This window comes from Cucurbita pepo, chromosome LG03 (genome assembly GCF_002806865.2).
Source record: "Cucurbita pepo subsp. pepo cultivar mu-cu-16 chromosome LG03, ASM280686v2, whole genome shotgun sequence".
In the NCBI taxonomy this organism is placed as follows: domain Eukaryota; kingdom Viridiplantae; phylum Streptophyta; class Magnoliopsida; order Cucurbitales; family Cucurbitaceae; genus Cucurbita; species Cucurbita pepo.
The window spans coordinates 1,915,861-1,941,703 of record NC_036640.1 but is presented as its reverse complement, the minus strand read 5'-3'; the positions used below and the strand labels follow the sequence as shown (position 1 = coordinate 1,941,703).

General features: G+C 37.9%; 6 protein-coding genes across 7 annotated transcripts; 4 read left to right on the top strand and 2 right to left on the bottom strand.

Annotated features, from left to right (window-relative positions):
• Window positions 1-463: 463 nt before the first annotated feature.
• LOC111791220 (homeobox-leucine zipper protein HOX11-like) lies at window positions 464-2,398 on the top strand. Its single transcript, XM_023672481.1, has 4 exons — window positions 464-800; window positions 891-1,165; window positions 1,242-1,321; window positions 1,845-2,398. The coding sequence occupies exons 1-4, from the start codon at window positions 482-484 to the stop codon at window positions 2,167-2,169; spliced, it is 999 nt and encodes a 332-aa protein (XP_023528249.1). The 5' UTR covers window positions 464-481; the 3' UTR covers window positions 2,170-2,398.
• Window positions 2,399-5,689: 3,291 nt separating this feature from the next.
• On the bottom strand, window positions 5,690-8,550 carry LOC111790862 (protein trichome birefringence). Its single transcript, XM_023671967.1, has 5 exons — window positions 7,448-8,550; window positions 6,938-7,130; window positions 6,650-6,843; window positions 6,417-6,575; window positions 5,690-6,336 (listed from the first exon to the last, which is right to left on the bottom strand). Exons 1-5 carry the CDS (start codon window positions 8,344-8,346, stop codon window positions 6,000-6,002), a joined length of 1,782 nt encoding a protein of 593 aa, XP_023527735.1. The 5' UTR covers window positions 8,347-8,550; the 3' UTR covers window positions 5,690-5,999.
• A 3,606-nt stretch (window positions 8,551-12,156) lies between these two features.
• Window positions 12,157-14,577, top strand: LOC111790861 (probable L-type lectin-domain containing receptor kinase S.5). The gene has a single exon (XM_023671966.1). It carries the CDS (start codon window positions 12,341-12,343, stop codon window positions 14,378-14,380), a length of 2,040 nt encoding a protein of 679 aa, XP_023527734.1. The 5' UTR covers window positions 12,157-12,340; the 3' UTR covers window positions 14,381-14,577.
• A 740-nt stretch (window positions 14,578-15,317) lies between these two features.
• On the bottom strand, window positions 15,318-17,298 carry LOC111790860 (activator of 90 kDa heat shock protein ATPase homolog 1). Its single transcript, XM_023671965.1, has 3 exons — window positions 16,221-17,298; window positions 15,745-15,824; window positions 15,318-15,637 (listed from the first exon to the last, which is right to left on the bottom strand). The coding sequence occupies exons 1-3, from the start codon at window positions 17,100-17,102 to the stop codon at window positions 15,544-15,546; spliced, it is 1,056 nt and encodes a 351-aa protein (XP_023527733.1). The 5' UTR covers window positions 17,103-17,298; the 3' UTR covers window positions 15,318-15,543.
• Window positions 17,299-17,489: 191 nt separating this feature from the next.
• Window positions 17,490-20,872, top strand: LOC111790859 (DNA-3-methyladenine glycosylase). The gene is made up of 6 exons (XM_023671964.1): window positions 17,490-17,908; window positions 18,190-18,261; window positions 18,362-18,485; window positions 19,587-19,657; window positions 20,452-20,509; window positions 20,589-20,872. Exons 1-6 carry the CDS (start codon window positions 17,510-17,512, stop codon window positions 20,750-20,752), a joined length of 888 nt encoding a protein of 295 aa, XP_023527732.1. The 5' UTR covers window positions 17,490-17,509; the 3' UTR covers window positions 20,753-20,872.
• Window positions 20,873-21,835: 963 nt separating this feature from the next.
• LOC111790858 (probable protein kinase At2g41970) lies at window positions 21,836-25,362 on the top strand. Of its 2 annotated transcripts, none has more exons than XM_023671962.1 (8): window positions 21,836-21,986; window positions 22,211-22,331; window positions 22,557-22,813; window positions 22,897-23,023; window positions 23,087-23,360; window positions 23,622-23,754; window positions 23,833-23,919; window positions 24,675-24,873. In XM_023671962.1, the coding sequence occupies exons 2-8, from the start codon at window positions 22,244-22,246 to the stop codon at window positions 24,771-24,773; spliced, it is 1,065 nt and encodes a 354-aa protein (XP_023527730.1). In that variant the 5' UTR covers window positions 21,836-21,986; window positions 22,211-22,243; the 3' UTR covers window positions 24,774-24,873. The 2 variants fall into 2 exon arrangements, with proteins under 2 accessions (XP_023527730.1, XP_023527729.1); XM_023671961.1 differs by lacking the exon at window positions 24,675-24,873 and adding an exon at window positions 24,895-25,362 and having other exon boundaries at window positions 21,838-21,986.
• Window positions 25,363-25,843: the final 481 nt, after the last annotated feature.

Genomic DNA, 25,843 nt, shown 5'->3' with positions numbered 1-25,843 from the left:
TATTAGAGACTATAACAAATGTTTGGTTTCCCTCCGGAGAAGAAAAGGGAAATATTTGATGAAATTATTATTAACCCATTTGTAAGTGTCTATGAACAGAACATAAACATTCAACGTTGTCAGCTCTGATTAATACCCCACTTGAGATATGTAAATGTCCCAATACTTTTTTTTTTTTTTTTTTTTTTTTTTTAATTTTTAATCTCTCTCTCTCAAGTCTCGTGTATGAACCGCTGTATAATTTAATATTTTCACGTGCACTTCTCAATCTTCTTTTGTCGGTCAATCTCACTCTTCCATCTCAAAANAAAAAAAAAAAAAAAAAAAAAAAAAAAAAAAAAAAAAAAAAAAAAAACCAAACAAAAAGATGTTTTTTTTTTTTAAAAAATTTTAATTTTAATTAATTCATCTCGCATTTAAAAACCCACTTCCCCTTCTTCTTTCCTTTTAACTCTGCCTTTCTTTCCTTCTTCCTTTGGCAATGGAGTTGGCTTTGAGCCTCGGCGATGCGCCCATTTCCAATAAGCCATTTGGGTTTCTCTCCAATGGAGTTTCTAAGCTCTCCTCCTCTTCTTCTTCCTCTCTAATGGCTTTAGGGTTTTGTGTTGGTTTGGCTCATGATTCCGCTTCCGGTTCACCTTCTGGTTCGGTTCATGACGACGACGATGAAGAAGAAGATGATAATCATGATCGGAAAATGGTTCTTTCCGGTTCGGATCCGCCGGTTCAGCTGGAACTTCTTCCTTCAGCTCCTGTTCCTCGTTCTTCTCATCTCCGATTTCCATGGCTTTCCGATCACTGTAAACACACTCCCCTTCATGGATTTCCTTTAAAAATCGAAACTTTATCATAAAAAAATGATCTTTATGTTATTTTTATTCTTCTTGCAGTAATCCCAGAAGGAGAGGAAAGGGTAGCGCTGGATGTAAACCGCCGCCCTGCGGTGGCGGCTGCGGAGGAGACAGAAGACAGGGCGGCGGTTACGGCGGCGTTGTCATCTCCGAACAGTACGGTTTCGTCTTTTCAGATGGATTTTGGGGTCAGAGCTTCCTCAAGAATCAGCGACGATGAAGAAAATGGGTCTGCAAGAAAAAAGCTTCGACTTTCTAAAGATCAATCGGCTTTTCTTGAAGAAAGCTTCAAAGAACATAGCACTCTCAATCCAGTAAGCAAAACCCTTTAATTTTTGAAACCCTTTTTGTAAATTATGAGACCCTAATGCTTCCCTTTACAATTTGTAGAAGCAGAAGCTAGCACTAGCCAAGCAGCTCAACCTCCGACCAAGACAAGTGGAAGTTTGGTTCCAAAATAGAAGAGCTAGGTACGTTATAAATTTTTGTTTTCGGGTTCTGGGTGTCGAGGATTGTTGGGAGGGAGTTCCCATTAGCTAATTTAGGAAGTGATCGTAGATTTATAAGTAAGGAATACAACTCTATTGATATGAGATACAAATTTTTGTTTTTGGGTTCTGGGTGTCGAAGATTATTGGAAGGGAGTTCACACTGGCTAATTTAGGGAATGATCGTAGATTCATAAGTAAGGAATACATCTTTATTGATGTGATATAAATTTTTGTTTTTGGGTTCTGGGTGATGAAGATTATTGGAAGAGAGTTCACACTAGCTATTTTAAGGAATGATCGTAGATTTATATTAAGGAATATCTCTATTGATATGAGGTCTTTTGGGAAAGAGTCACCCGAGGACAATATTAAGAAAGGACAATATTAAGAAATACATTTATATTGCTACGAGAATTTAGAATTTATGGTCAAAGTGACCATATGACAATTGGGTTTCATTAAAAACACCAAAAAAAATTGATGTTTTTATTTGATGTTGTAGGACAAAGTTGAAGCAGACAGAAGTAGATTGTGAGTATTTAAGGAGATGTTGTGAGACATTGACAGAAGAGAACAGAAGATTACAAAAGGAGCTTCAAGAATTAAGAGCTTTAAAAACATCTCAGCCCTTTTACATGCAGCTTCCGGCCACCACTCTCACCATGTGTCCGTCTTGCGAGCGCGTCGCCACCGCCACTCCCGCTGCCTCCGTTGCCACCAAAACCACCGTCACCGTCGCCACCACCGCCCCCAACCCGGCCGCTCTATGCCTTGCAAACAAGGCGAGGATCTTGCCATTTCCTCATTTGCATCAAGCTGCCTCATAAACCCAAATATTAATTACAAAAAGTTGGATTTTTGTACATATTTTAATTTGTTTTGGATCTGTTTTTGTCGTCTCCAGCTTTTAAATATGGATCTCTCCCTGTTCTTCATCAGTTCTTGTTCTTGCATGCATGGTTGCAGGTTCTTTTTTGGGTTACACAAAGTATTGAGCTTTGGGAGAGATTATATTTTATGATGTATTGTTATTTTTTATTCCAAACCAATATCAAATCAAAGAAATTTTTTTTAGTGAGTTGAGCTATGTTTAAATTGGATTAAAATAATTTTAATCGAATAGCACAACCCTGAGAAGATTTAGAATAATAATGATAATGATAATCATAATTAAGAATAGATTGAGAAGAAAGGAGAACTTGGAAGGCAAGCAAGAGGCTACAACCATGGCTGACAATGGACATAATAAAACCCTAAAAATGAATATCAAAGCCAATCTCGAGGCTCTTCCATTGATGGCCTGCAACGAGTATGATAACGAGCTCATGATTTAAATCTTTAGGAGACAAAAACTTGAAGATGAAGCAATAATCGTAGATGTGATAGATGAGTTTTACGGTACGATATTTTATTTTAAAGAACTAAATTGTAATTAAGATTAAGGAACAAAGAGTTCCTAGTGACATTGGTCAAATCTCGTGTGACTTTTAGGGTCGATAGTTGACTTTTAAAGTTGACTTTTTTTTTCCTATAATCATTTCAATTTGAAAATTATTAAACGAAATCAAAATTGGATTACATACTATAATGAAAAGGTATAAATCTCATAATATCATATATCAAATATATATCACTAATCCACGATTCGAAAGTCAAAATTTTGACATGATTAATTCGGAGCCTTCCTTCGATTCATTTTCTTCTTTATTCATAGGATTTTTCTCTTTTGACATAATTTTTCCGTAAAATGTAGTTTTTTCAACTATTCTTTTATCGAACAAGTTGTATTAACACTGATTTATGATGGAAAAAATGAATCTCTAATAATAAGTTGAATGGATAGACATTTGACACGTAATTTAAATAGAACGGGTCGTTTATCTAACATTTTTTTTAGATTAGTATTCGAGCATTCCGATGAAATTAGTGGATAAAGACAACTTTTTTAGTAGCCAATTTTGATTTGAGTTCGAGTTCTCAACCCATATTTACAATAATAATCATGTCAACTCATGTCCTTACCACTTTATAAAAAGGTCTCAATTGGCTTCAATCCATTAGGGAAAAAAGTCAACCATTGTTCCATTTTCATGATCAAAGAGTTTGACCTTCCTTTGACTTTCCACTAGAGTATTTTTTTTTAATTCTTTTAAAAAAATTATCTTTTTTTCTTTATATGCGACGGGAGCCTTCGTTCTCGAGAATCCCGCATCACAAAAATGAAGAAACCTCACATTCTTTATAAAAATATACGAATTACTCCTCTCGTGGTCAACTAATTTTAGAATAGAATTTCATGTTCACGTATATTCGTTTTAAAATTGGGACCTATTCTAAGAATTTAAACCGACCATTCCCTCGGTCGGAAAGATGAAAAGACCTCACATTCGACACATGGGTTACTTCTCTTGTATCAATTAATTTTGAGTAGAATTAAAAATTATTTATTCTAGTAAAAATCGAAAATACTCCGACAATGTATTGAATGGGCCGTAGTTGTTGAGAAGCCCATAAATTTAATCGAAGGCCCAATTTCAATGCTACTTTTATTCCATAGGCCCAATCCATAATCCAAGTATCCCATCCTTCATTAATTCCAACCACCCTCATATCATTAGACAATTATCCAAATACCTATAAGGGCATTTATGTAATTACATGTATTTAGGGTTTCTCCCGCTCCTCTCCTAAACTAGATCTATGACGTTTATTTATATACGTAAGAGTGAGATAATTATTTACGATTTTTGTGTAAGAGTAGATTAGTATAAAAATTGAACGGAATAGGGATTTTGACGGGATCGTGGGTAGGGATGAGGAAGATAATCTTTATCCCGACCCTGTTTATCTAATGGAAGAAATCTCTTTCCACTTGCTCCCGTGCAGATTAAAAGATAAATATTAATTATTAAAAAAAAAAAAAGGGGGAAAGGTGAATTGGAATAAATAAATAAAAAATATGTGGTGGAATAATTAAAGGGGCATTGGCCGACAAAAATAAGAAAGACATGTGGGAGTGTGAGGCCTAGAAATGTGGTGTCCAAAAATAAAGCGGACGCCGACAGCCGCGTCCAGTTTCTTACGCAATTTACAACACACTACAATAATAATAATAATAATAATAATAATAATAATAATAATAATAATAATAATAATAATAATGTTGTAATTGATTATGATTGGTCCAAATCTTTTATTGAGTGAATTAAAGTTACTTTTTTTCTTAAAATATTAATATCTTTAAATTAATAAGATTTTCAATTTTTAGATTTTGAAAAAGTTTAAAATAAAGAGTTTTATGAATATTTTATCTATTTTTTGGGTTTTAATTTCCAAAGATGAAAAATAATTATTATCTTTAAAATAAGAAATTATGGATTTTATTATTATTATTATTATTATTATTTTGTCTTAAAAGAAGGCTTAGCCCCATGTGAGAAAAGGGCAAAAAGGTAATTAATTAATTAATTTTAAAAAAGTTAAAAATAAAGAGTTTTATGATTATTTTATCCATTTTATGGGTTTTAATCTTCAAAGATGAAAAAGAATTATTATCTTTAAAATAAGATGAAGAAATTATGGATTTTTATTTTATTTATTTTATTTTTTTATTTTGTCTTAAAAGAAGGCTTAGCCCCATGTGAGAAAAGGGCAAAAAGGTAATTAATTATTTGATTAATTAATTATATATAGTTCTAAGTCATTGTCATACTGACAATGTCACACTTAGGAGTAAAGACTGTTAGAAAATTAGAATAAGACTTAGAGATTCAAATATTTTAAATATCTTTTCAGTGCATAAATTCTACTTTAATCTAAATTTCGTCGCTAAACATTTATTTATTACTCCCTTAGATCTACTTTTTATTTATTCTAAATTTCATCGCCTTAAATTTTATAATACAAGACAAAAACTTGGTCGATAGTAAAGTAGACTAAAGTTGTAACAGTTCAAGCTCACCGCTAGCATATATTGTCGCTTTGGTCCGTTACATATCGCCGTCAGTCCCACAGTTTTAAAATGCATCTGCTAGCAAGCAAGAGGTTACACACTATTGTAAGGAATGTTTCGTTCCCCTCTCCAACCAATGTAAGATCTCACAATCCACTCCTCTCAGGGGCCAACGTCCTCGCTACAATCCACTCCTCTCAGGGGCCAACGTCCTCGCTACAATCCACTCCTCTCAGGGGCCAACGTCCTCGCTGGCACATCGCTGGTGTCTAGCTCTAATATCATTTGTAACAACTCAAACTCACTACTAACAGATATTATTCACTTTGACTCATTACGTATCGTCGTCAATTTCAGTTTTAAAACGCATTTACTAGGAAGAGATTTTCACACTCTTATAAGAAATGTTTCGTTCGAGCATACTCATACATAACTTAAAAATTTACAATTGGTAGCCACCAATAACCATAGAAGAAGATTTCAGCTGATCCTCAAGAACACAAACTTCGTTTTCTATATCATCCTACTCTCATTGATTATTGTAGAACCAAAAGAATTCATATCAACTCTTTGTTGTTTGATCCTTTTCTATATGATTCCAAAAAAAATTCAGAAAAAAAAGAAACACTAATCTTTTAAATCTTTGATATGATATGAACTTAACCCAATAAACATATGTACTTACTGTCTTTTCTTTGTGCCTCTTTATGTTCTTCTTTGCTGTTTCAATAACAGTTCTGCATATAGAATCTCATTCCATGTATCAGGAACACCAGGAAGACACCAATGGCTGCAGTCCTGGAATCTCAATGGCGATCTCCTCTCTTCTTCCGTTAGCTTTTGCTTCCGGTAGATCGACGGGTGCCCGTCCTTCCGAAAATCTGTCATCTTCGTAATGTTTAGATATGTGACATGAGTTTTCATCCCTCTCAATACCTTCTCCAGAACAACCATCTTCTTCGGATACCGTCGCAGATATGTCTCGTTCTTGATCGGCTCAATTGCGCTGTTGCATTGTCCACCGGAGTTCCACTGGCCTCCGCTGTTGAACACAAATGATTCATCATTCATCATTCAGCAAGGGTCTCATGTTTGATTGTTTCTATTTGTTTGTTGTTTTACCTGAAATGGGTTGCTGAGTAGCCCCTGAAGAACACAATGGACTTCATTGGATTTATGTTCTTATCAACCCATCTCGCCCACGTAGTCATAGCCTTTCGAAATGCCTCAAGAACATTCAAATCTTCATAAACATGGCTCCCTTCTTGGTAATAATCCTTCCTGCATTCATTCGACATAGCTCAACTCGTCAAAACTCGAACGGATTTCACTTGAATAACACAATTGGCACTTACCCTTTTGCAGTTTTGTCATGAGTCCACCAGTGACCAGTGTTGAAGACAATTATATCAGCTTCTTTGTACTGATCGGACGACTTCCCGACCAAATCGAGACGCAACGTTTCCTTCTTTTTACCGTTCTTGTCCGGTGTCTCCCATTCTCGGACTAAGAAGGGAGACACAAAGAACTCTACAGTGAAGTTATAATCCTATCGAGCCAAAGACAAAGAAACAAACCCATCAAATGAATGAGTATTCACCAAAAACAAGTGCTTGGAAGAACAAGTAGAACACAAAACCAACCTTAAATATGAAAGAGTAGGCTGCTTCCCCTCTGAAAACCTGTCTCCCATTAGCTTCAAACACCTTAGTTTGATCTTTAACAGAGTTTCTTAATATACAAACAAGCGATTCCCACATGTTTCGATTCAGCGAATCGCCCACGAAAACTAATCTCTTCCCTTTCAACATATCCAACATTCTACCTCCATCCAACCTACATTACATTATTGCGTAATTAGAAAGTTAATGATGCGTTAAGAATGAGTGGAATTGAAAGTGCGATCTTCATTAATGTTCACGACGTTTAAAGAACCTAATAGAGAACAGAGAGTTCATTAGAGGATTCTTGGCCACTAAACATAGAGCTGCAAACAATCTTTTGACACAATTCTGATTGGTTAAACTAGATCCAGCAATTTCAAATGAACATAAACAATGAACGAATGGCTAGAAGATCAAAACCCAAGAGCCTATAATCCTGTTGATTGCTTCAAATTCATCGAAAGAACTTGAAAAAATTCATGATCATACCTTGGGAGATCGCACTTCTTGGGCTTCCATCTAAGTTTCTGATAATTCTTATCAGGCCTGCCATTCAAATAGCAATTGAATTGTTCATCAATCAGCAAACAAGAACCAGGTTTATAAAGTGGATAAGAATCATCTGGCACCCATTCTCCATCGAAAAAATCACAATTCTTCAAAGACTCAAACCAATCATTCTGGTTCACCGATTCCCCAGAATCTGAATCCGAATTCGTCGGTACATTCTTCTCCACCGCACTAGAACTTCCGTTCTTCAATGGATTCGATTTCAGCACCGAACCATTAACCTGATCATCCACCACCGGAGGGGATTTTGGCGATTCAGTTCGATTCGAGTTCGTAACATCAGGAACCGGTGTAGATTGAGTGTCATTCTTCACTGTTCCCCTCGGCTGTTGAGTTCGAGGCGGAGGCGAAACTGCAGAATCCAGCGTCTGATTCCTAGGCGGTGGACTGTTTACCGGTACGGATTCTTCCGTACGGTTCTTCACACGCGGCGGCTCTTTCTCAACAGTCGACGGCCGAGGCGGAGCCGTCACATTACTAGATCTAGGCAAATCACCCTCCGGCGCCACAGGAGGGATCGCCGGATTACTCTGCTGGACCGAACCGTTAGGAAAAAGGTAAGAAAGAAATCCAGAACCTCCATTAGAGGAATTAGACCCCACAAAGTTCCTCCCACTGAAAATATTAGAGAAGGAAGGCAAATAGGAAGAAGTAGAAGAAGAGTTAAAAGCCAAAAAGGCCGTGAAAACAACGAAGGCCAACATGAATCCATAAACAAAAGCCATAGTTCTCCTGGTTTTAAGAATGGAGAAGAGACTCTTCACGTCTGATACCAGATTTCCGCCATTGATGAGCTGGTACTTCGTCACTTCAGCCATGGCGGCAGATCGAAGAAACAGAACCACCCAGTTTTTCTGCAACTCCGACGAACAAGTTTTTTAGAGAGAGAAACAGTAGAGTGGGTGTTTTAGAGAGAGAAGTTAAATCCGTGACTGAAAATCACAGTCCTCGAGTCGATCAATTGGGAGGAAGACGATTGTTTCAAACGGATTTGAAAGAGGAAACTCGTCAAATTCACCAAATCTAAATCCAATTAAATTTTTCTAAATTATTTTCCCAAAATGCTTAAATTAATATCATTTATAACTGTCCATAATCTGGCGTTTAATTACTGTATTGCCACTCCCTCAAATTCGTTACACCGTTGAGTCATGTTTGTAAAGTGATCCTGCTCGTACACGGAAGGACACGTGTCGTTTCCTTATATTTTTGGATAATAAAGATTTTATATTTAAAAAAATTGAAATCTAAAACTAAAATAAACCCCAAAATTATCGAATAATTCCAAATTTTCCCTCCCGGGAATCTCGGTTATGATTTTTAAATAATTTTGATTCAATTTTAATTTTTTTAATAATAAATCATAAATGTATTTAAACAAAATAAAATAAATATTTTTTAAAAGTATACTACAAATGTATATATGGCGTGTTATTAATGTGTGAAATTATTGTTGGCTTTCGCTATAAATAAGCCTATAATGTAATGATGACAGATCAATGATCCATATCATTAATAACTTTAATTAATGACGTGGACCATTGAGATTAATAAATTATCAAATATATTTAAAATTTTAAAATTAATTATATTTAAATTTTAAAATCATACAATCAAATGTCTAATTATTATATTTGAATTAAGTGATAAATGAGACGAGAAGAAACTTTCACGAGAAAATTACAATATTGTAATTATAATTTTGAAATAAAACATTTTAATTAAAAAAAATTATTGACTTATCCCTTTGAATTTACCGTTTGTAACATTGAATAAAATTCACCTTCCATATTTTTTACTTACTTACCACTTGCAAAATAACTGCCTTTTAAAATCAATAATTAATTAAACTCGCGGTTTTTTTATTCCGTACATATTGTGCCACGCGTACGAAGTAGATCGAACTGTTGTTTATTTTTATTTTTTCGAAATGAACGGTGGAGATTGATTTGAAGCGCCGTCCATCTATGTCGACGTGTTGGACGGTCACATGTTGTTGCGTGACAGTAGGGTACAGCTAGATTAACCAAGAGTCTATTTTTGTGCTTCGTATTGGGAATCTCACAACAGTACAGGTGTCCTTGTATTAAATAATTGGCTAAATTATAAAAGAATTACAACTTTAAAATTTTTTATATAATATTATTTTTAACTTTTGAAACATTTATAAAAAAATAACAATAATTTTGCAAAAAAAAACAAAGATAATTTTACTAAAATTCTTTTTTTTTTCTTGATTAAATTAGATGAAGTCTATTTTTTTTTTATTCCTAATTTTAGGGAGTGAATTAATATTAGTTGAATTAATTTTATTTATTTTTGGAAATATAATTGCTTTATTATTAAAATTGAATGAGATAATTAATTAAAAGAAAAATAGGTGGGGACCACCAAGAGCATCCGTACGGTGAAAATGGAAATTTTTGGGAAAAGCGGTTTACGCGTTGGTCGCTAATACAATATTGTTGGATTCGTTGCATTTAATGTTGTTACGATTTTGTTTGTCGGTGTTCAATTTATGAATTATTAAATCCTAATAAGATTTTAATAATACTTATAAATTCATTCCAAACCTTATAAATACTCTCACAATCGAATTCGGGTTTGGAGCTCTTGGCTCCTTGATCGATCTATCGTTTTTCGTCGTTTGTTCGATTTTCGTCAAACACTCATGTTTGGCCTCGCAACCGTCGCATGCAAGAGGCTGTCAGAGAAGAAAGAACACCATGCAACTAGTTCACAACGATAGAGACGACTTATTCGACATGCATGGCTGGTTTAGTCTTGATGCCAACAATTTAGGGCTAACTCAATCCAGTTTGTTGCTTCTGGATCGATTCAACATAATTTTCAATGGGTTTAGTCCTAATCCAACCAGTTCAACTCAAAATATGACTAGTTCAACTCAAGTTTCAATTATTTTTACACTTTTCTTATCGGTTCAGGTTTGTTTCCCTTCAATTTTAAACAGTTTCGAACATTTATATGAAGTTTAAAAGTCGAGGGTTCTTTAAGCATATCTTAGTAGGAATTATGAGTAATAGAGTATTACATTGAGCTCCAAATAGTTTTAGGAAAGAGTTAATGATGATTTACAACTATTATGGGAATTGAACTTGTTGTCGTACCTGGTATGATTGGTCGAATGACTTGTTTGATATATTTTATATTATGGTACCATAATAGAATGCCAATCATGACATATATTTGCCAACCATGCAAGAAAGATAATATTTTATGAAAAAAAAAGTTATAATAATGTATCATGGGTGTATATACATATATGTATTATATATGTATTTATAATGTAACAATCTAGATCCACCGCTAGTAGATATTGTATTCTTTAGGCTTTTCTTTAATCTCTAGCAGATATTGTCGTTTCCACACCCTTATAAATGGTGGTTTGTTCTCCTTCCCAACCAATGTGGGACATCACAATTCACCCCCATTCGGGGCCAGCATCCTCGTTGGCACTCTTTCCTTCTTCTAATCGATGTGGGACCGCCCTCAAATCCACCCCCCTTTGGGGCCCATCGTCTTTACTGGCACCACCTCGTGTCTACTCCCTTCAGAGAACAGCAAGAAGGCTGGCACATCGTCCAGTGTCTGGCTCTGATACCATTTGTAACGACCCAGATCCCCTGCTAGCAGATATTGTCCTTTTTAGGCTTTCATTTTCGGGCTTGAGGCTTTAAAACGCATCTACTAGGAGAAGGGTAGTTTGTTCTCCTCCCCGACCAATATGGGACATCACATATAGATAGATACACACATATATATATATAAAATTTTACATTTCTTTTCAATATAAAAGTAAATTGTCGACAAAGACAATGATAAGATGTTTGAAATTCACACAAAAGTATGCAACTTGTGTATAGTCAATTATATAGTGTTTGTTGTGCAAGTTGAATCGGTAATTATATAAAAATATTTTAAGAAAATGTTGATAAATTAAAGCGGCTAGTACTAGTGAATATATTAATCATTAAAAAACATTTGATAAAAAAAAAAAAAATTAAATTTATGCTAAAGCGGTTAATCAAGATTAAGAAATTACTTACCAATTTAAACGGTAAAAAATAGTAAAGAGAAACCTAATTTAACTAATTTTTAATATGTGTTATTTAATAAATAGGGATTTGGAATTTATTTATTTATTTATTTTTAGAATTTGAAAATTGGTCTCCAAAAGAATTTTCAGTGGGCAGACGGCTGCAACGATGAGGTCAATCAAAGCGGCCCCGGCTAACTCCCANTTTTTTTTTTTTTTTTTTTTTTTTTTTTTTTTTTTTTTTTTTTTAATATTTTTATAATTATTTATTTATTTATTACCACTTGTATATTTTTTATTCTATAAACAATGGCCGCCATATATTTTTAAGTGCAAGGTAAGTTTTTATATTTAAACTAATTCTTCTCACGTGCGCAGAAGCTATCATAGTTTTACAAATAATTTCATAAAATAACTTTTTTGAATATTATAAAATTTAGAGATCAATAGGAACAGAAGATGTAAACATCTGATCACATATGCTTTAGTTCAATGGGTGAAATAAAAAATCTAATTCGAGCTCGAATGTCGGATATAAAAATGGATTAATTACGAATTTTCTTATGTTTTTCAATGGAAAAGAAAAGATTGAAAGCAAGAACACGACCACGAGCACCATGACCACATGATCCTATGGTCAATGGAATATGTACAACGTTCACACCAAATCTAAGACCTGTATCGTCTCATAATTCTCCATCATCAAAGCCTAAATATGGGAAATTTTTAGTGGGTTTTGAAGCTTTCACTTCGCCATGGCGTCCAACAATCCCCCTACTCTTCTTCTTCTTCTTCTTTTTTCTGCCATTTCTGCAACTCTCATAACTCAAGTTTTCACCTTCTTCATCGACTTCCCCCTTGCCACTAATTACGATCAGCTCGCCACTCTCATCTGGACCTACGATACCAGCGTCTTCCATGGCCAGAACGTGCGGCCCCCACTCCCATCGGAAGTTCAGTCCATCCCGAATGCCTCTGTTCGAGTTGTTTACAATGAGACGTTTCTGCTCAGAAACAGAGATAAAGCGGCTACGTTTATAGCTAATTTTGTGCTTAATTTGGGATCGGAGGCGAATTCTTCACCGGCTGGAAATGAAGGGGTCGCCTTTATTCTCACGCCGGAGCTTGCTCCTCCGGCCGGAAGCGAGGGACAGTGGCTGGGGATTGCTAACTCGAAGACGAATGGGATGGCGGAAGCTAGAATATTTGCGATTGAATTTGATACAAAGAAGAATTTTCCAGGGGATGTTGATGGGAACCACGTGGGGTTGGATTTGAACGGCGTTGAATCTGTTTTGCAGGTGCCACTGTCGGGGATTGGAGTTAATCTTTCGGGTACGGCGGATGTTTTCGTCAGAGTTGATTTTGATGGCGAAAATATATCGGTGTTTGTGTCTTATTCGTCTAGATTGGAAGATCAATTGAAAAGCAGAGTGATTTTTCATCCCCTGAATCTCTCGTTTCTTCCTGATGAGGTTTATGTTGGCTTCTCTGCTTCAAAATTCGATTACAGTTCACAGCTAAATTGGATAAAATCATGGCAATTCTCCGGCGATGATGTCGGCGACGTGGAATCCAACAACCATCGTCGATGGGTCAGTATCGGCGTCGGCGTTGGTGTCAGTGGAGTTGTTCTATTACTTGGGGTTGGATTTCTCTGGTTTTGGATCATGAAGAAACGAAGAAGGGATTTGGAAGAAGCCAATGACGGAATTGAAGATCAGCTTCAAGATTTCTCCATAGCCCCACGAGTTCAAAAGTTCAGATTTAGAGAATTGAAGAAGGCAACGGATAATTTCGACCCCAAGAACAGGCTCGGGAGAGGCGGATTTGGAACGGTTTACAAAGGGAATTTGACGAACAGAGAGGTCGCCGTGAAGAGAATCTCGGAGGATTCTCGTCAAGGGAAGCAAGAATTCATAACAGAAGTGGCAACAATCGGTGGCCTCCATCACAAGAACCTCGTAAAGCTAATTGGGTGGTGCTACGAGAAGAGGGATTTTTTACTTGTATATGAATACATGCCAAACGGCAGCTTGGACAAGTTGATTTTCGGCGGCGGCGGCGGCGACAGTGGCTACGTCGATAACAGGTTCTCCACCGGACCCAATTGGGAAATTAGACTGAGCATAATTTATGGGGTGGCTGAAGCTCTGGATTATCTTCACAATGGGTGCGAGAAGACAGTCCTACACAGAGACGTGAAGTCTTCAAACATAATGTTGGATTCGAAATTCGAACCAAAACTGGGAGATTTCGGGTTGGCTCGGACAATTCGTCGAACAGAACAGACGCATCATTCGACGAGAGAGATAGCCGGGACACGAGGGTACATGGCGCCGGAGATTTTCCTGACGAGCAGGGCGACGGTGGAGACAGACGTGTATGCATTTGGAGTTCTAGTTCTGGAAGTGGCATGCGGGAGAAAGGCAGCGAACCCGTCGGAGATAGGCGGGAACTACGACGGCGATATTACGCATTGGGTGTGGGAGTTTCAAGAGAGAGGGGAAATAGTCAAAGCTGCGGATGAAAGGATGGCAGGGCAATATGAGAAGGAAGAAATGGAGAGGATTTTGGTTTTGGGATTGGGTTGTTGCCATCCGAATCCGCATCAACGGCCGACGATGAAAAACGTTCTGCAAGTGCTTACAGGGGAAATGAATCCACCGACACTGCCTCATGAAAAGCCTACGTTCATGTGGCCGGCAATGGCGCCGTCGTCCAGAGATGATACAGACAGCTCTGTGAGAGAAACCCAATTCGCCGATCAATTGACAGAGCTTGTTGGGAGATGATTTAAACATGGAAGAATCCCCCCTTCTTCGTAGCCTTCTTGTTCCTAAACTTCTTTCATACACTTGGTGTGGGAGTTTATGGACAGAGAGATTATGTATAATTTTGAGGTATAGATCTCTTGTTTGTTGTGTTCAAATATTTCTGAATTTGGGTATGTTTCAATCAATGTTCGAACAAGCCTTAGAAAGGAAACTAACACACACTCTTTCATTCATGATTCTGTTCTATTTAATGACATACTCAACCTTCAAATCAGAACCTAAACAGCCAAAGAGCCAAAGATGGCCACCTATGGAACATGAGGTAACGACCAAATGAGTACTTACAAAAAGGGCCTCCAATAAGACCAAATGAGTACTTACGAAAAGGGTTTGGCACTTTTGATCATTACTAATAAACGAGTTTTAAAACTTTGAGAGAAAACCTAAAAGAGTAAATCCAAAGAGTACAACATCTACTATTGATAGGCTTAAACTGTCATAAATGATATCAGAACCATAAATGACATCAGAACTACCCTGAAACTCTAAATGGGGTGGATTGAGAGATACCACATTAATTAGAAAAGGGAGAAGGAAGCATTCTTTATTAAAGACATGAAAAACATGAAAACTTCTTAATATCTACCGGCGGTAGCCGGCTTGAGCTCTTACACAAGAATGTAAGTAATAAATTCACAACCCAAATATAAATTCAACGCTGCAATCTTTCCAACCATATAAACCTATCATGTGATCCTAACACCTCTTCTTAGTAGACTTGGGCCTCTATTGGAAGCTTCTGAAAGTCTCACAGTCATTTAATGAAAAACCACATGCTTGCAGCATTAATTCAACTAAAGCTATTAAAGGGAAAAGAATGCATTCCTTTGGCCACAAAAACATGGATGAGATTAACAAGACAGATTATGAGAGTTACAGAGAACAAGACAGAATGTGATGAAGAGATGACAATTGTATCTCATTTATGTCAAAACTCAGAATCCAACAATGAATTTTCATTCTCAAATATGGATGGAAGACAGCACATACTATGAGCACAACACCATCATCTGACAATTGAAAAATGAAGCATTTCAAGTAATTTTAATTCATGAAGATATGCAAATGATAAGCTTCTTCATAAGTCAAAGGACTGGACTCTATTGTAAGACAGTACCCCATCACATTCCAAATCCAAAAACTGCTCTAATCTTATGGAAAATAAGATCCCGCCAGCCCCTCTCTGTGTTCTCCACTACAGTTGCGTTCCCATATCTATTTCAAACCAAGAGATGAACAAATTAGCTAACAGAACCACAGAAACTGAGATTGAAACTTGTAAAAGTAAAAAAGATGTCAACCATTTGATCAGAAAAACCAACCTGTCCTCCTCAGGCACGTCGGAATGTACCAACTTCACAATGGTAACCCCCGGCTCGGGCTCATCGAATGTCAACTTCACCTGCATACCATTTTCAGAACCAATTTAGCTTTGATGATATGTTGGATTAATCACCAGAACCCATTAAACGAATCCATACTAGCAAGAAACACCCTTGAATTGTAGGCATTTCTCTACTGATATAATGCCATAAGTGATTGGCTTTAGCTACAACAATTTCATAAATTTGATCAACATATGACAAACTATAGTGTTAACAAAGGGCAAAGTAAAATTGAAAGTTGTAGAAATGAAATGATTATGAGTTGTATCCGCATATTCAACCATCCAAATTATCAGCCCTTTCAAACAAAAGATCGTCAAATTTTACCAGTAAATGTTCCCTAAGGTATACCAGAAAACAGAGCATTGAGAAGGAGATGGGTAAAGAAGAGTGGAACAAAATTGAAAGCTCACCGTGGAATGAATGCCGTCAGGCCAGCTTCCGAATCTCCATTGTTGCACAATCAACTTCCCCTCTTCCAACTCCAAGTTCTTCCCGGTGACAGACCCATCAAATATACTGATCTCTCCACCGACTTCCTTGCTTATTTTAGCATTGCTCTGAGTGAATCCTTTCCATCTATTGTCGTCCATGAGAATTTCAAACAGAATGTTTGCCCTACAACTAAACTTCTCGGTCAGAGTTATTGTCTTAAACCCTTCCTTAGCTTTCTTCTTCTTCTCTGCCGCCACTGCCGGCTTTGGCGCCACAGGGGTTGCAGGGACAGCTGCCGCCGCCGCAGATTGATTACTCTTCGGCGCCACCTTTTTGGCCTCCAAATCATCCTTCGCAGGCCCACCCTTAGCCATACTCTGAACATACAATCTCACCTTCTCCAACACAATCGGCTTCCCCTTAGCCAACATAGCATCCTTCATTCTCTTCCCAATCGGCCCTTCGTCCTGGACAGAAACCCTAACTTCAGGATCCTCATCGGCGTTCTCATCAGAAATGTACGGAATCTCCACAAGCCCATCGACCTTCTGCACAGATTTACCGGCGGAATCCTTGGCCTCGCCTACCCAAGAGAGAGTGACACTAAGTTCATAACCAGGAATGATCTTCCCCTTCCGAATATTGACATATGCTTCTCCATCGACCTTGTCGACCTTCTTGGTTTTGATGAAAAGGCCGCCCTCGCCGTCGAGAAGGGGGAGGTTAGAGAAAAGCTTAGACATGAAATTGCGGGACCATTCGAGACAATCCGTCTCAGCCCAGTGCCAGTTATGGACATTGGTGCCGTCCTGACGTTCTTCGACGATCCACCGCTTGTCGCCCTCGCCGAACTTGGCCATTACCGGAGCTTGGGAGAGGGAAAATTACGTCGGAGAGCTGAGAAAGAGAGAATTTCAAGCGGGTTCAGAGAGATCTAAGCGAACGAGAAGTAAGGATGGAGGAAGCAATAAAGGGAACCCGTAGAGTTCGGAAGGTTCTCGGCGTAGAAGTCTCTAGAACTATGGCGGCACATCGTCGTTCGGATCAAAAAAAATAGGGTTCCTATTCATGGAAATAATATTTAATTTCGGTCACGTTATTAATTTTTACCATAATTGGGGCATAATTTTAATATTTAAAAATATTGGACAAAAAATTTAAATTTTATTTTCTAATTATTTTATTTTAAATTAAATTTGTATATATTAAGAAGCCGTTGACAGTTCGAGAAAGTCAAAACCCGCGAAAAAGGTCAGACTTCCGCCGAATGTCTACAGCTCTGACCAGGCCCCCATGCTCTCTCTTGATTCCTCAATCCCCATTTCAGTTTTTCGCTTTCTCCTTCTCCTGCAAAATGATCAAACCTCATCGATTCAAGAAAGTCGCCGACCCCAAAACCCCCATTTCTTCAACCGAGCTCCGCCGTGAACTTCAAACGAGGAAGAAGAGAAAATCAGGGCATCGCACCAAATCGGTGACTATTCGTGCCAAATCGAAGCCCGCGACCGACCCACAAACCCAAATCGCTGAATCCTCACCCTCTTCCTCTTCCGAGGGATTCACGATCCTCCCCAAAGAGTTCTTCCTCGTTGACGCTTTGGACCTCGCCCCACGCTTGCTCGGAAAACTCCTCAGGAGAGACGACGTTGTTCTTCGGATTACTGAGGTATCCGCTCCGCGTTCTTTCTTGTATTTGTAAAGCCTGCGCGTATCCATTTTTTTTGTTTATTGCGATTTGATTTGGATTATAATGAACGGGAATCTGTCCAATGAGATAAATGCACACAACCTGTTTGATTGTTTGTCTGTTTAAATCCCAAGTTACTGAAATCTGTTTTTCTACTAATGGGAGTTGGAATTTTCATGTTGATATTGTGATGATATCTTGGCTTTGTGAAAAAGTTGTATTGGCTTATTGAGACCCGACCATTGAAATGATTCTGATAGGTAGAAGCTTACAGACCAAATGATTCTGCTTGTCATGGTCGGTTTGGTGTCACAGCTAGAACGGCTCCAGTAGTAAGTACTTTTTAGCTGAACTGATTGCTGATGGGAAAATGAAGAATGGGATGTGTACTTCTTGTAGATGTTTTCATAACCAAGTTGTATGGATTTGTAGTTTGGACCGGGCGGGCATGCGTATGTTTATCTTTGCTACGGTCTCCATATGATGCTGAATGTTGTTGCCGATGAGGTCGGAATTGGTGCTGCTGTGTTAGTCAGATCTTGTGCTCCTGTCAGTGGTAACTTTCTAGCCTGCTTGTACCTAAGTTCTTTGATCGAATGTTTGACACAGTTTTTCGAAGCCTGGATTCGTATAATGTGTGTTTGTATTGTTTAAGAGTAGGTTATACAAACCTGAGCTCATGTGATTTATCTTTAGTTTGTGGTTTTATCATTTGTTGAAGTTAGTATATTGTACAAAAGTAAGTTTAAAACATGACTTCCTTTCACATGGCCAACCTGTGAGATTAAAGATCCGGTAGCTCGGAATGAGTTAACCGAGCTATCAAATAGAGGTAAAGTTCTTAATTCAAGCTTACACAAACCTAACCCATGAGCCAACCTGTGAGATCCTACATCAGTTGGAGAGGAGAACGAAACATCCTTTATAAGGGTGTGGAAACCTCTCTTTAGCGGACTCGTTTTAAAACTTTGAGGAGAAGCTTGAAAAGGAAAGTCCAAAGAGGACAATATCTGCTCTAGATGCTTTCCCTTTGTGGTGGACAATACCTGGAAAGGAAAGCTTGGAACGAAACATCCTTTGTGGTGGGCTTGAGCTGTTACACAACCACCTCTAGATGCTTTCCCTCGTAGTCCGGAGCCCATTGTTTAGTCGGCACCCAATGAAATTGTTTTCTATTGTTGGTTAGAATTGTTTCGTAAGGTCCATTTCTGCTTCTTGGAGCCGCCTGTAAACGATGTTCATCTAGAATAAATGTATTGTTTTTCGGTATGTCATAGTGAGAGAATATGTGAATTGTTAAGACCCGTTTGAAAATTATGCTTGTTTTCTTATCCTTTCTTTACAATAGTTTTCAGTAAATTGTGAGACCCCGCCTCGGTTGGAGAAGGGAACAAAACATCCCTTATAAGGGTGTGGAAACCTCTCCCTAGCAGACGCGTATTAAAACCGTGAGGTTGACGGCGATGCGTAATAAACCAAAGCGGACAATATCTGCTAGTGGTAGACTTGGGTTGTTACAAGTGGTATCAGAGCATCCATCGTTCTTGATTGAAATTCAACTGGAATGTGTCATATTCATTGCAACTCTATGAAGGATGTAACTTTTCACTTTAGGCTTTCTTAATTGCATTGTTAGATTAATGTAACCAATATACAGGCTTGGAGACGATTCAGAAACGGAGAGGTCAGATCACAGACAAGCCTGTTCTTCTTACTGGGCCCGGGAAGGTAAGGAATTATGTTCGACGCCCCCTCCTAAATCCTTCTCCATGCCTTTTATTTATAGAAACAGCTTATTTCGTCTTAAAGATGAAACTAATGAACTTTCCCTGGTCAGAAGTGACCACCAAAAGATGACTTCATCTCACAGATGAACCCGTAAACTCCGTGCATTTCCTTAGGGATTTGGGTGAATTTGAAGCAGTTAGCATAATATAACAGCCCAGACCCACTACTTGTAGATATTGTCTGTTTTGACCCATTGCGTATCGCTATCAGCCTCAAGATTTTAAAACACATCACACCGTTATAAGGAATGCTTCGTTCCCCTCTCCAACGGTGTGGATCTCACAATCCACTTCCCTTGAGGGTCCAGCGTCCTCGCCGGCACACTACTCAATGTTTGACTCTGATATCATTTGTAACAACCCAAGCTCACCACTAGCAAATATTGTCCGCTTTGACCCGTTACGTATCGCCGTCAGCCTCACGGTTTTAAAATACGTCTACTAGGCTGAGGTTTTCACACCCTTATAAGAAATACTTCATTCCCCTCTCCAATCAATATGGGTCAAAACAGACCATATCTATTAGGAGTGGGCTTAGGCGGTTACATAACATGTATTGATGAACATGTGCATTGTAGAACTCATAGAAGATTTGTTTGTTTCTCTTCTTTTGGCAGTGAAATATTGTAAAAGAAAAAACCATCAGAGTTGAAAATGGTTGAGATTGCTCTGTTAATAAGTTATTTTACATCTGATATCACTACTTACCAAATTTATGTCTTACTTTTCTCAAAGGTTGGCCAAGCGCTCGGGTTATCGACAGAATGGTCTAACCACCCGTTTTACGCTCCCGGTAACTGTCATTATAATGCTTCTACCTGTATGCCCCTCGAAGAACTCAGTCATATGATGTATGTATGAATGTGTTTTAGGTGGCTTAGAACTCCTCGACGCTCCCGAGCCAGAGAACATCCTGGTAGGTCCTCGTGTTGGTATCGAGTATGCGTTGCCAGAGCACGTGAATGCTTTGTGGAGATTTGCCATTGCAGGAACTCCATGGATAAGTGCTCCTAAGAACACTCTCAGGCCATCCTGATAGCAGTAGATGGAGCAATCTGTTGTGTTTAGAATTATTTTGTATCACTGAAATTGGATTTGGCAATGTTCTTAACGTTGTATACGACTTTTAATAGTAGATATTGTCCACTCTAGCTCACTACGTATCGTCGTCAGCCTTACGATTTTAAAACGCGTTTTTCAGTGTTACGCAACAGAATCGGTACTCATCCAAATACTATCATTTTTAGGCTTCCCTTCAATGTTTTTGAGTTTTTCTTTTAGGTTTCCCTATTACACGTCTGTCACTTCACACTCCTAGAAATGCTTCATTCCCCTCTCCAAATGCAGGATCTTACAATCCACCCCTTACCGTGCCATCGTCCTCGATGACACATCTTCTATCTGGCTTTGATATCTTTTGTAACAACTCAAACGTCTCTCTCTCTCAAAAGTTTTATTATTAACGTTGTTTTTAAGTTAATGTCTTTTCATTATTTTATTTTTTTTTTTTTATAAATTTTGAATATATAACGTGACAAATGCAAAATAATATGACATGGTGAGAGGATGAGACTTTACGACCCCGAAAAATAAATAAATATATCTAAACCATTAAATAACTTAAATGGTATTGTTAAGGATATTTAGTAATAAATTATAGTTTACCATATATATTATATTTAATATTTTATTACAAGGTAAATTTTAGATATTTGCCTTATTGGCATGGGTATCTTTCCATTTATTGTTATTTTCATTTATTACTATTTTCATACTTGTAATTTATTTTTTTATGGTAATAAGACAAATATTAGATATTTGTCTTATAATAAAATATCAAATATAATATATATGATAAACTATAATTTATTACTAAATATCCTTAACACCCACCCCACCCGAAGATTTTAAAATAATAATAGATTTTTTTAGAGCTCACACAAATGTATTTTGTTGTAAAATTATTGACGTGTATAATAAATAAGAATGAAAAAAAAATTAATTTAAGAAATAAAAATATTGAAAAGAGAGGCAAAGGTAGAATGAACGTGCAACGTGGAAGGCACGTCTGAGGGGTTTGGTTTTAGCGGTTATACAAGTCGCAACCGAGTTTCCCGCTAAATAGAACAAAGTGCACCTTCCTCCCATCGCCATTTCAGGAACCCATTGCTGGCAGTCTCCTCCTCCTCCTCCTCCCCCTCCCCTCCTTTCTCCTTTCGCTTTCAATCTCTTTCTTCTGTCCCTCGCTTCCATTTTTAATCGCATCCCAGGTCAATTTTCCTTCCTTTTTCTTCATCTTTCATTACAATGATCGCTTCATTTTCTTTTCTTTCCTCCATCATCGCGATCCGCAAATGGGTCTCCATTTCCTCGACGAAATTCCGATGGGTTTTTAATTTAAGTCTTTGTTTATATCTTCGATTTTGAAGATGCCCTTTTCTGATTTCGATCGTCTTGTTTTATATGCATTTGATGAATTTTCCCGTGTCTGTAGGTTTTTTAGGTTACCACGAATTGACGAGAAGCGATGTTCTGCTGCGGAGGTGTGGAGGAGGACAATTTTGGCGCGCCTTCGAGTCAATACACAGCCCCACCGAGGGGAAACACATATGGTGGTAAATGGTCCTTCCTGATGATTCTTTCCTTGTTCTGTTCTTGCACGCAATTTGTTTGTTGGGAAGCGCAGAATTCTGTTGAATTTTGTTGTTTTTTAGTCTTTATTCTTAGGCATATTGGTTGGCTCTGTGGATTCAAATGTGGGATTTGCCTTTTTGTGGCTATGGATGATGTGATGTGGTTTGTTGAGATCGGGATTATGTATGTTGATTTATGGTTTGTAGGCAGCGAGAGAGGAGAGCCCAGGAGTTCCAATGCCGTCAGAGGTGGACCTCCCCAGCAAGTGTTGCCTATTGAAACACCAGTCATTCCATTGGATGAGCTAAATAGGTTGACGGGTAACTTCGGTACGAAATCGTTTATTGGTGAAGGTTCCTACGGCCGGGTTTATTATGCGACGTTAAAGAGCGGTCAGGCTGCTGCAATAAAGAAACTAGATACTAGTTCTTCACCAGAGCCTGATACTGATTTTGCCGCTCAGGTTTGATATTGAACAAGTATGAATGAGATGTTAGTATCTTCATTGTAATGCTATTGTATTTATGTGTTGTCATGGTGTTGCAGCTATCCATTGTTTCTAGACTTCAGCAAGAGAACTTTATGGAGTTAATTGGGTATTGTTTGGAGGCAAATAATCGAATATTGATATATCAGTTTGCAAAAATGGGTTCTCTGCACGATATATTACATGGTATGTCGATTTAAGTTAAGAGAGTTTCTTGTTTTTGTTGTTCTGATCATTTTTCTTGTGCAGGAAGAAAAGGAGTACAAGGGGCTGAGCCTGGTCCTGTTCTTACTTGGAATCAGAGAGTCAAAATTGCCTATGGTGCAGCAAAAGGCCTTGAATATTTACATGAGAAGGTTCAGCCTTCCATAGTTCATCGTGATATCCGGTCGAGTAACGTTCTTCTCTTCGACGACTTCCTTGCAAAGATTGCTGATTTCAACTTGACGAATCAGTCTTCTGACACAGCGGCACGACTTCATTCAACTAGGGTCTTAGGAACATTTGGATACCATGCTCCAGAGTAAGCCCTTTGTGTGTCTACTTGTGTATTTTAAATTCCATTTTGGTGTCCAAATGTTTAGATTTAACGGGGTGGATTGTGAGATCCTGCATCGGTTGAGGGGAGAAAAAACATTCTTTATAAGGGTGTGGAAACCTCTCCCTAGCAAACGAGAGGAGCCCGAAAGGGAAAACCCAAAGAGGACAATATCTACTAGCGGTGGGTTTGGACCGTTACACGATTCAACTTAAAACTTACCATCTTATGTCTTGCTTTTTTTAGGTATGCTATGACAGGACAGATAACTCAGAAGAGTGACGTTTATAGTTTCGGTGTAGTTCTTCTCGAACTTTTGACAGGACGAAAGCCAGTAGATCACACGATGCCTAAGGGACAACAAAGTCTTGTTACTTGGGTAAGGTTTCCCTTACTACATTCTTCTTAGAGCCTGCAGTGTACTCGGTCCTAATTAGCCATTCATATTATTCTGCAGGCAACACCGAGATTAAGTGAGGACAAGGTGAAACAGTGTGTAGATCCCAAGCTAAACAACGATTACCCACCGAAAGCGATAGCAAAGGTATCTTCTACTGTGTAATCACATAAGTGCAATTTTCAAAGTTGGATTGCGATCATTCAACTTTGTACGTAAAAAGATGTTTTTTGATATGCTTTCAATATAAGTACCTTAGCAAGAACTTTGATTATTGCTTAGTAGCAATCCATTTGTGTTGTTTTGTTCTATGCTCATATAAGTGCATTAATGCTTGAGCTAAAGTGTTTGCTTATAAAACACTCCCGTCATTTTCTGATATCCGACATTGGTCGGTGAGAAATGAATCCTCATTCCTTATAAGGATGTGGAAATCTCTCCCCGGTAGATATGTTTAAAATCGTGAGTGACGATACGTAACAAGGCCAAAGCAGTCAATATCTGTGGACAGTGGGCTTTGGCGGTAACAAATGGTATTAGAGGGGTGTAGATTGTGAGATCCTATATTGGTTAGAGAGGGGAACGAAACATTTTTTTAAGGATGTGGAGATCTCTCCCTACTAGATGCATTCTAAAACTTTGAGGCTGACGGTGATACGCAACGGGCCAAAATAAACAATAATTGTTAACGGTGAGCTTGAGCTATTACAGATTTCGTGCTAGAACACTAGTAAATGGGTCTAAGAAGCCATGATAATCATCTATTACTCTGAAACATGATAGTTTCTCTTGGGTAGGAAGGTGAAAAGCAGCCCCATACATTTTCTTGAGTGGATTTCATGTTTATATATGTTTGAGAATGGATTCTTATTCCAGTATTGTTTGGTGTGAATCTCTGTCAGTTGGCAGCAGTAGCAGTGCACCCCATACATTTTCTTGAGTGGATTTCATGTTTATATATGTTTGAGAATGGATTCTTATTCCAGTATTGTTTGGTGTGAATCTCTGTCAGTTGGCAGCAGTAGCAGTGCACCCCATACATTTTCTTGAGTGGATTTCATGTTTATATATGTTTGAGAATGGATTCTTATTCCAGTATTGTTTGGTGTGAATCTCTGTCAGTTGGCAGCAGTAGCAGCACTGTGTGTTCAGTACGAAGCGGACTTCAGGCCAAATATGACAATTGTGGTTAAGGCTCTACAACCACTCATGAATTCTACAAAACCACCAGGACCCGAGTCTCAACCACGTCCATGAGCTTATATACACGTTTGGTTAACATGCAGGCGCAGGCGCAGGCGCAGTAATCTCTCCTGTAATTTGTAATCTTAAAAGCACCGTTGAAAGGAAGTTGTCAAGATGCCCAAATCTTGCTCATCTAGTTATCATCCTTTTTTCACCCAAACAACTTAGGAATTTGATCTGATTAAGATTAAATAGTAATGTATTTGTATCAATCTTGTTGGATGCAAGTTTAAGCAACCAACATGGATCAGAGATTATCAACTTTATCATTTGCATCACCTTCCCATAATATTCTTGTGATGATCAATGATAAAACAACCAAATTTTGTTTATCCAATTTCCAAACATTTTGCTGCACAAATTAGACATGAAATATATGTATATATCAAGGCTTAATCTTGCAGTTGCAGGTGGAATTTGTATCACTTTGCCCGTTATGGATTGTCGTTAGTCTCACAGTTTTCAAACACGTCTACTAAGGAGAGGTTTATATGGAATGCTTTGTTTCCCTTCTCCAATCGATGTTGGATCTCACAATCCACTTTCTTGGGGTCCAACGTCCCATTGCACACCGCCTGGTGTCTGACTCTGATACCATTTGTAACAGAGGTTTCCACACCTGTTCCGATGTTGGATCTCACAATCCACTTCTTTGGAGTCCAATGTCTATTGCACACTTGGTGTTCCGATGTTGGATCTCACAATCCACTTCTTTGGAGTCCAATGTCTATTGCACACTTGGTGTCTGACTCTGATATCATTTGTAACAGCTTGAGATACTCTTAAGTATAATCTTAAGTATAGATTATACTTAAGAAACTAAAAG

Excerpts from the sequence above, each read along its gene's own strand:
- LOC111791220 (XM_023672481.1), top strand. The coding sequence starts at position 482 with ATGGAGTTGGCTTTGAGCCTCGGCGATGCGCCCATTTCCAATAAGCCA. Across the intron at positions 1,166-1,241 it reads AACATAGCACTCTCAATCCA|AAGCAGAAGCTAGCACTAGC; the intron begins GTAAGCAAAACC and ends TACAATTTGTAG. Across the intron at positions 1,322-1,844 it reads TTCCAAAATAGAAGAGCTAG|GACAAAGTTGAAGCAGACAG; the intron begins GTACGTTATAAA and ends TTGATGTTGTAG.
- LOC111790862 (XM_023671967.1), bottom strand. The coding sequence starts at position 8,346 with ATGGCTGAAGTGACGAAGTACCAGCTCATCAATGGCGGAAATCTGGTA. Across the intron at positions 6,844-6,937 it reads CCTACTCTTTCATATTTAAG|GATTATAACTTCACTGTAGA; the intron begins GTTGGTTTTGTG and ends TTGGCTCGATAG. Across the intron at positions 6,337-6,416 it reads TACTCAGCAACCCATTTCAG|CGGAGGCCAGTGGAACTCCG; the intron begins GTAAAACAACAA and ends TGTGTTCAACAG.
- LOC111790861 (XM_023671966.1), top strand. The coding sequence starts at position 12,341 with ATGGCGTCCAACAATCCCCCTACTCTTCTTCTTCTTCTTCTTTTTTCT.
- LOC111790860 (XM_023671965.1), bottom strand. The coding sequence starts at position 17,102 with ATGGCCAAGTTCGGCGAGGGCGACAAGCGGTGGATCGTCGAAGAACGT. Across the intron at positions 15,825-16,220 it reads CTGACGGCATTCATTCCACG|GTGAAGTTGACATTCGATGA; the intron begins GTGAGCTTTCAA and ends AATGGTATGCAG. Across the intron at positions 15,638-15,744 it reads GACGTGCCTGAGGAGGACAG|ATATGGGAACGCAACTGTAG; the intron begins GTTGGTTTTTCT and ends GGTTTGAAATAG.
- LOC111790859 (XM_023671964.1), top strand. The coding sequence starts at position 17,510 with ATGTCTACAGCTCTGACCAGGCCCCCATGCTCTCTCTTGATTCCTCAA. Across the intron at positions 17,909-18,189 it reads TTGTTCTTCGGATTACTGAG|GTAGAAGCTTACAGACCAAA; the intron begins GTATCCGCTCCG and ends TGATTCTGATAG. Across the intron at positions 18,486-19,586 it reads ATCTTGTGCTCCTGTCAGTG|GCTTGGAGACGATTCAGAAA; the intron begins GTAACTTTCTAG and ends ACCAATATACAG.
- LOC111790858 (XM_023671961.1), top strand. The coding sequence starts at position 22,244 with ATGTTCTGCTGCGGAGGTGTGGAGGAGGACAATTTTGGCGCGCCTTCG. Across the intron at positions 23,361-23,621 it reads TTTGGATACCATGCTCCAGA|GTATGCTATGACAGGACAGA; the intron begins GTAAGCCCTTTG and ends TGCTTTTTTTAG. Across the intron at positions 23,755-23,832 it reads AACAAAGTCTTGTTACTTGG|GCAACACCGAGATTAAGTGA; the intron begins GTAAGGTTTCCC and ends ATTATTCTGCAG.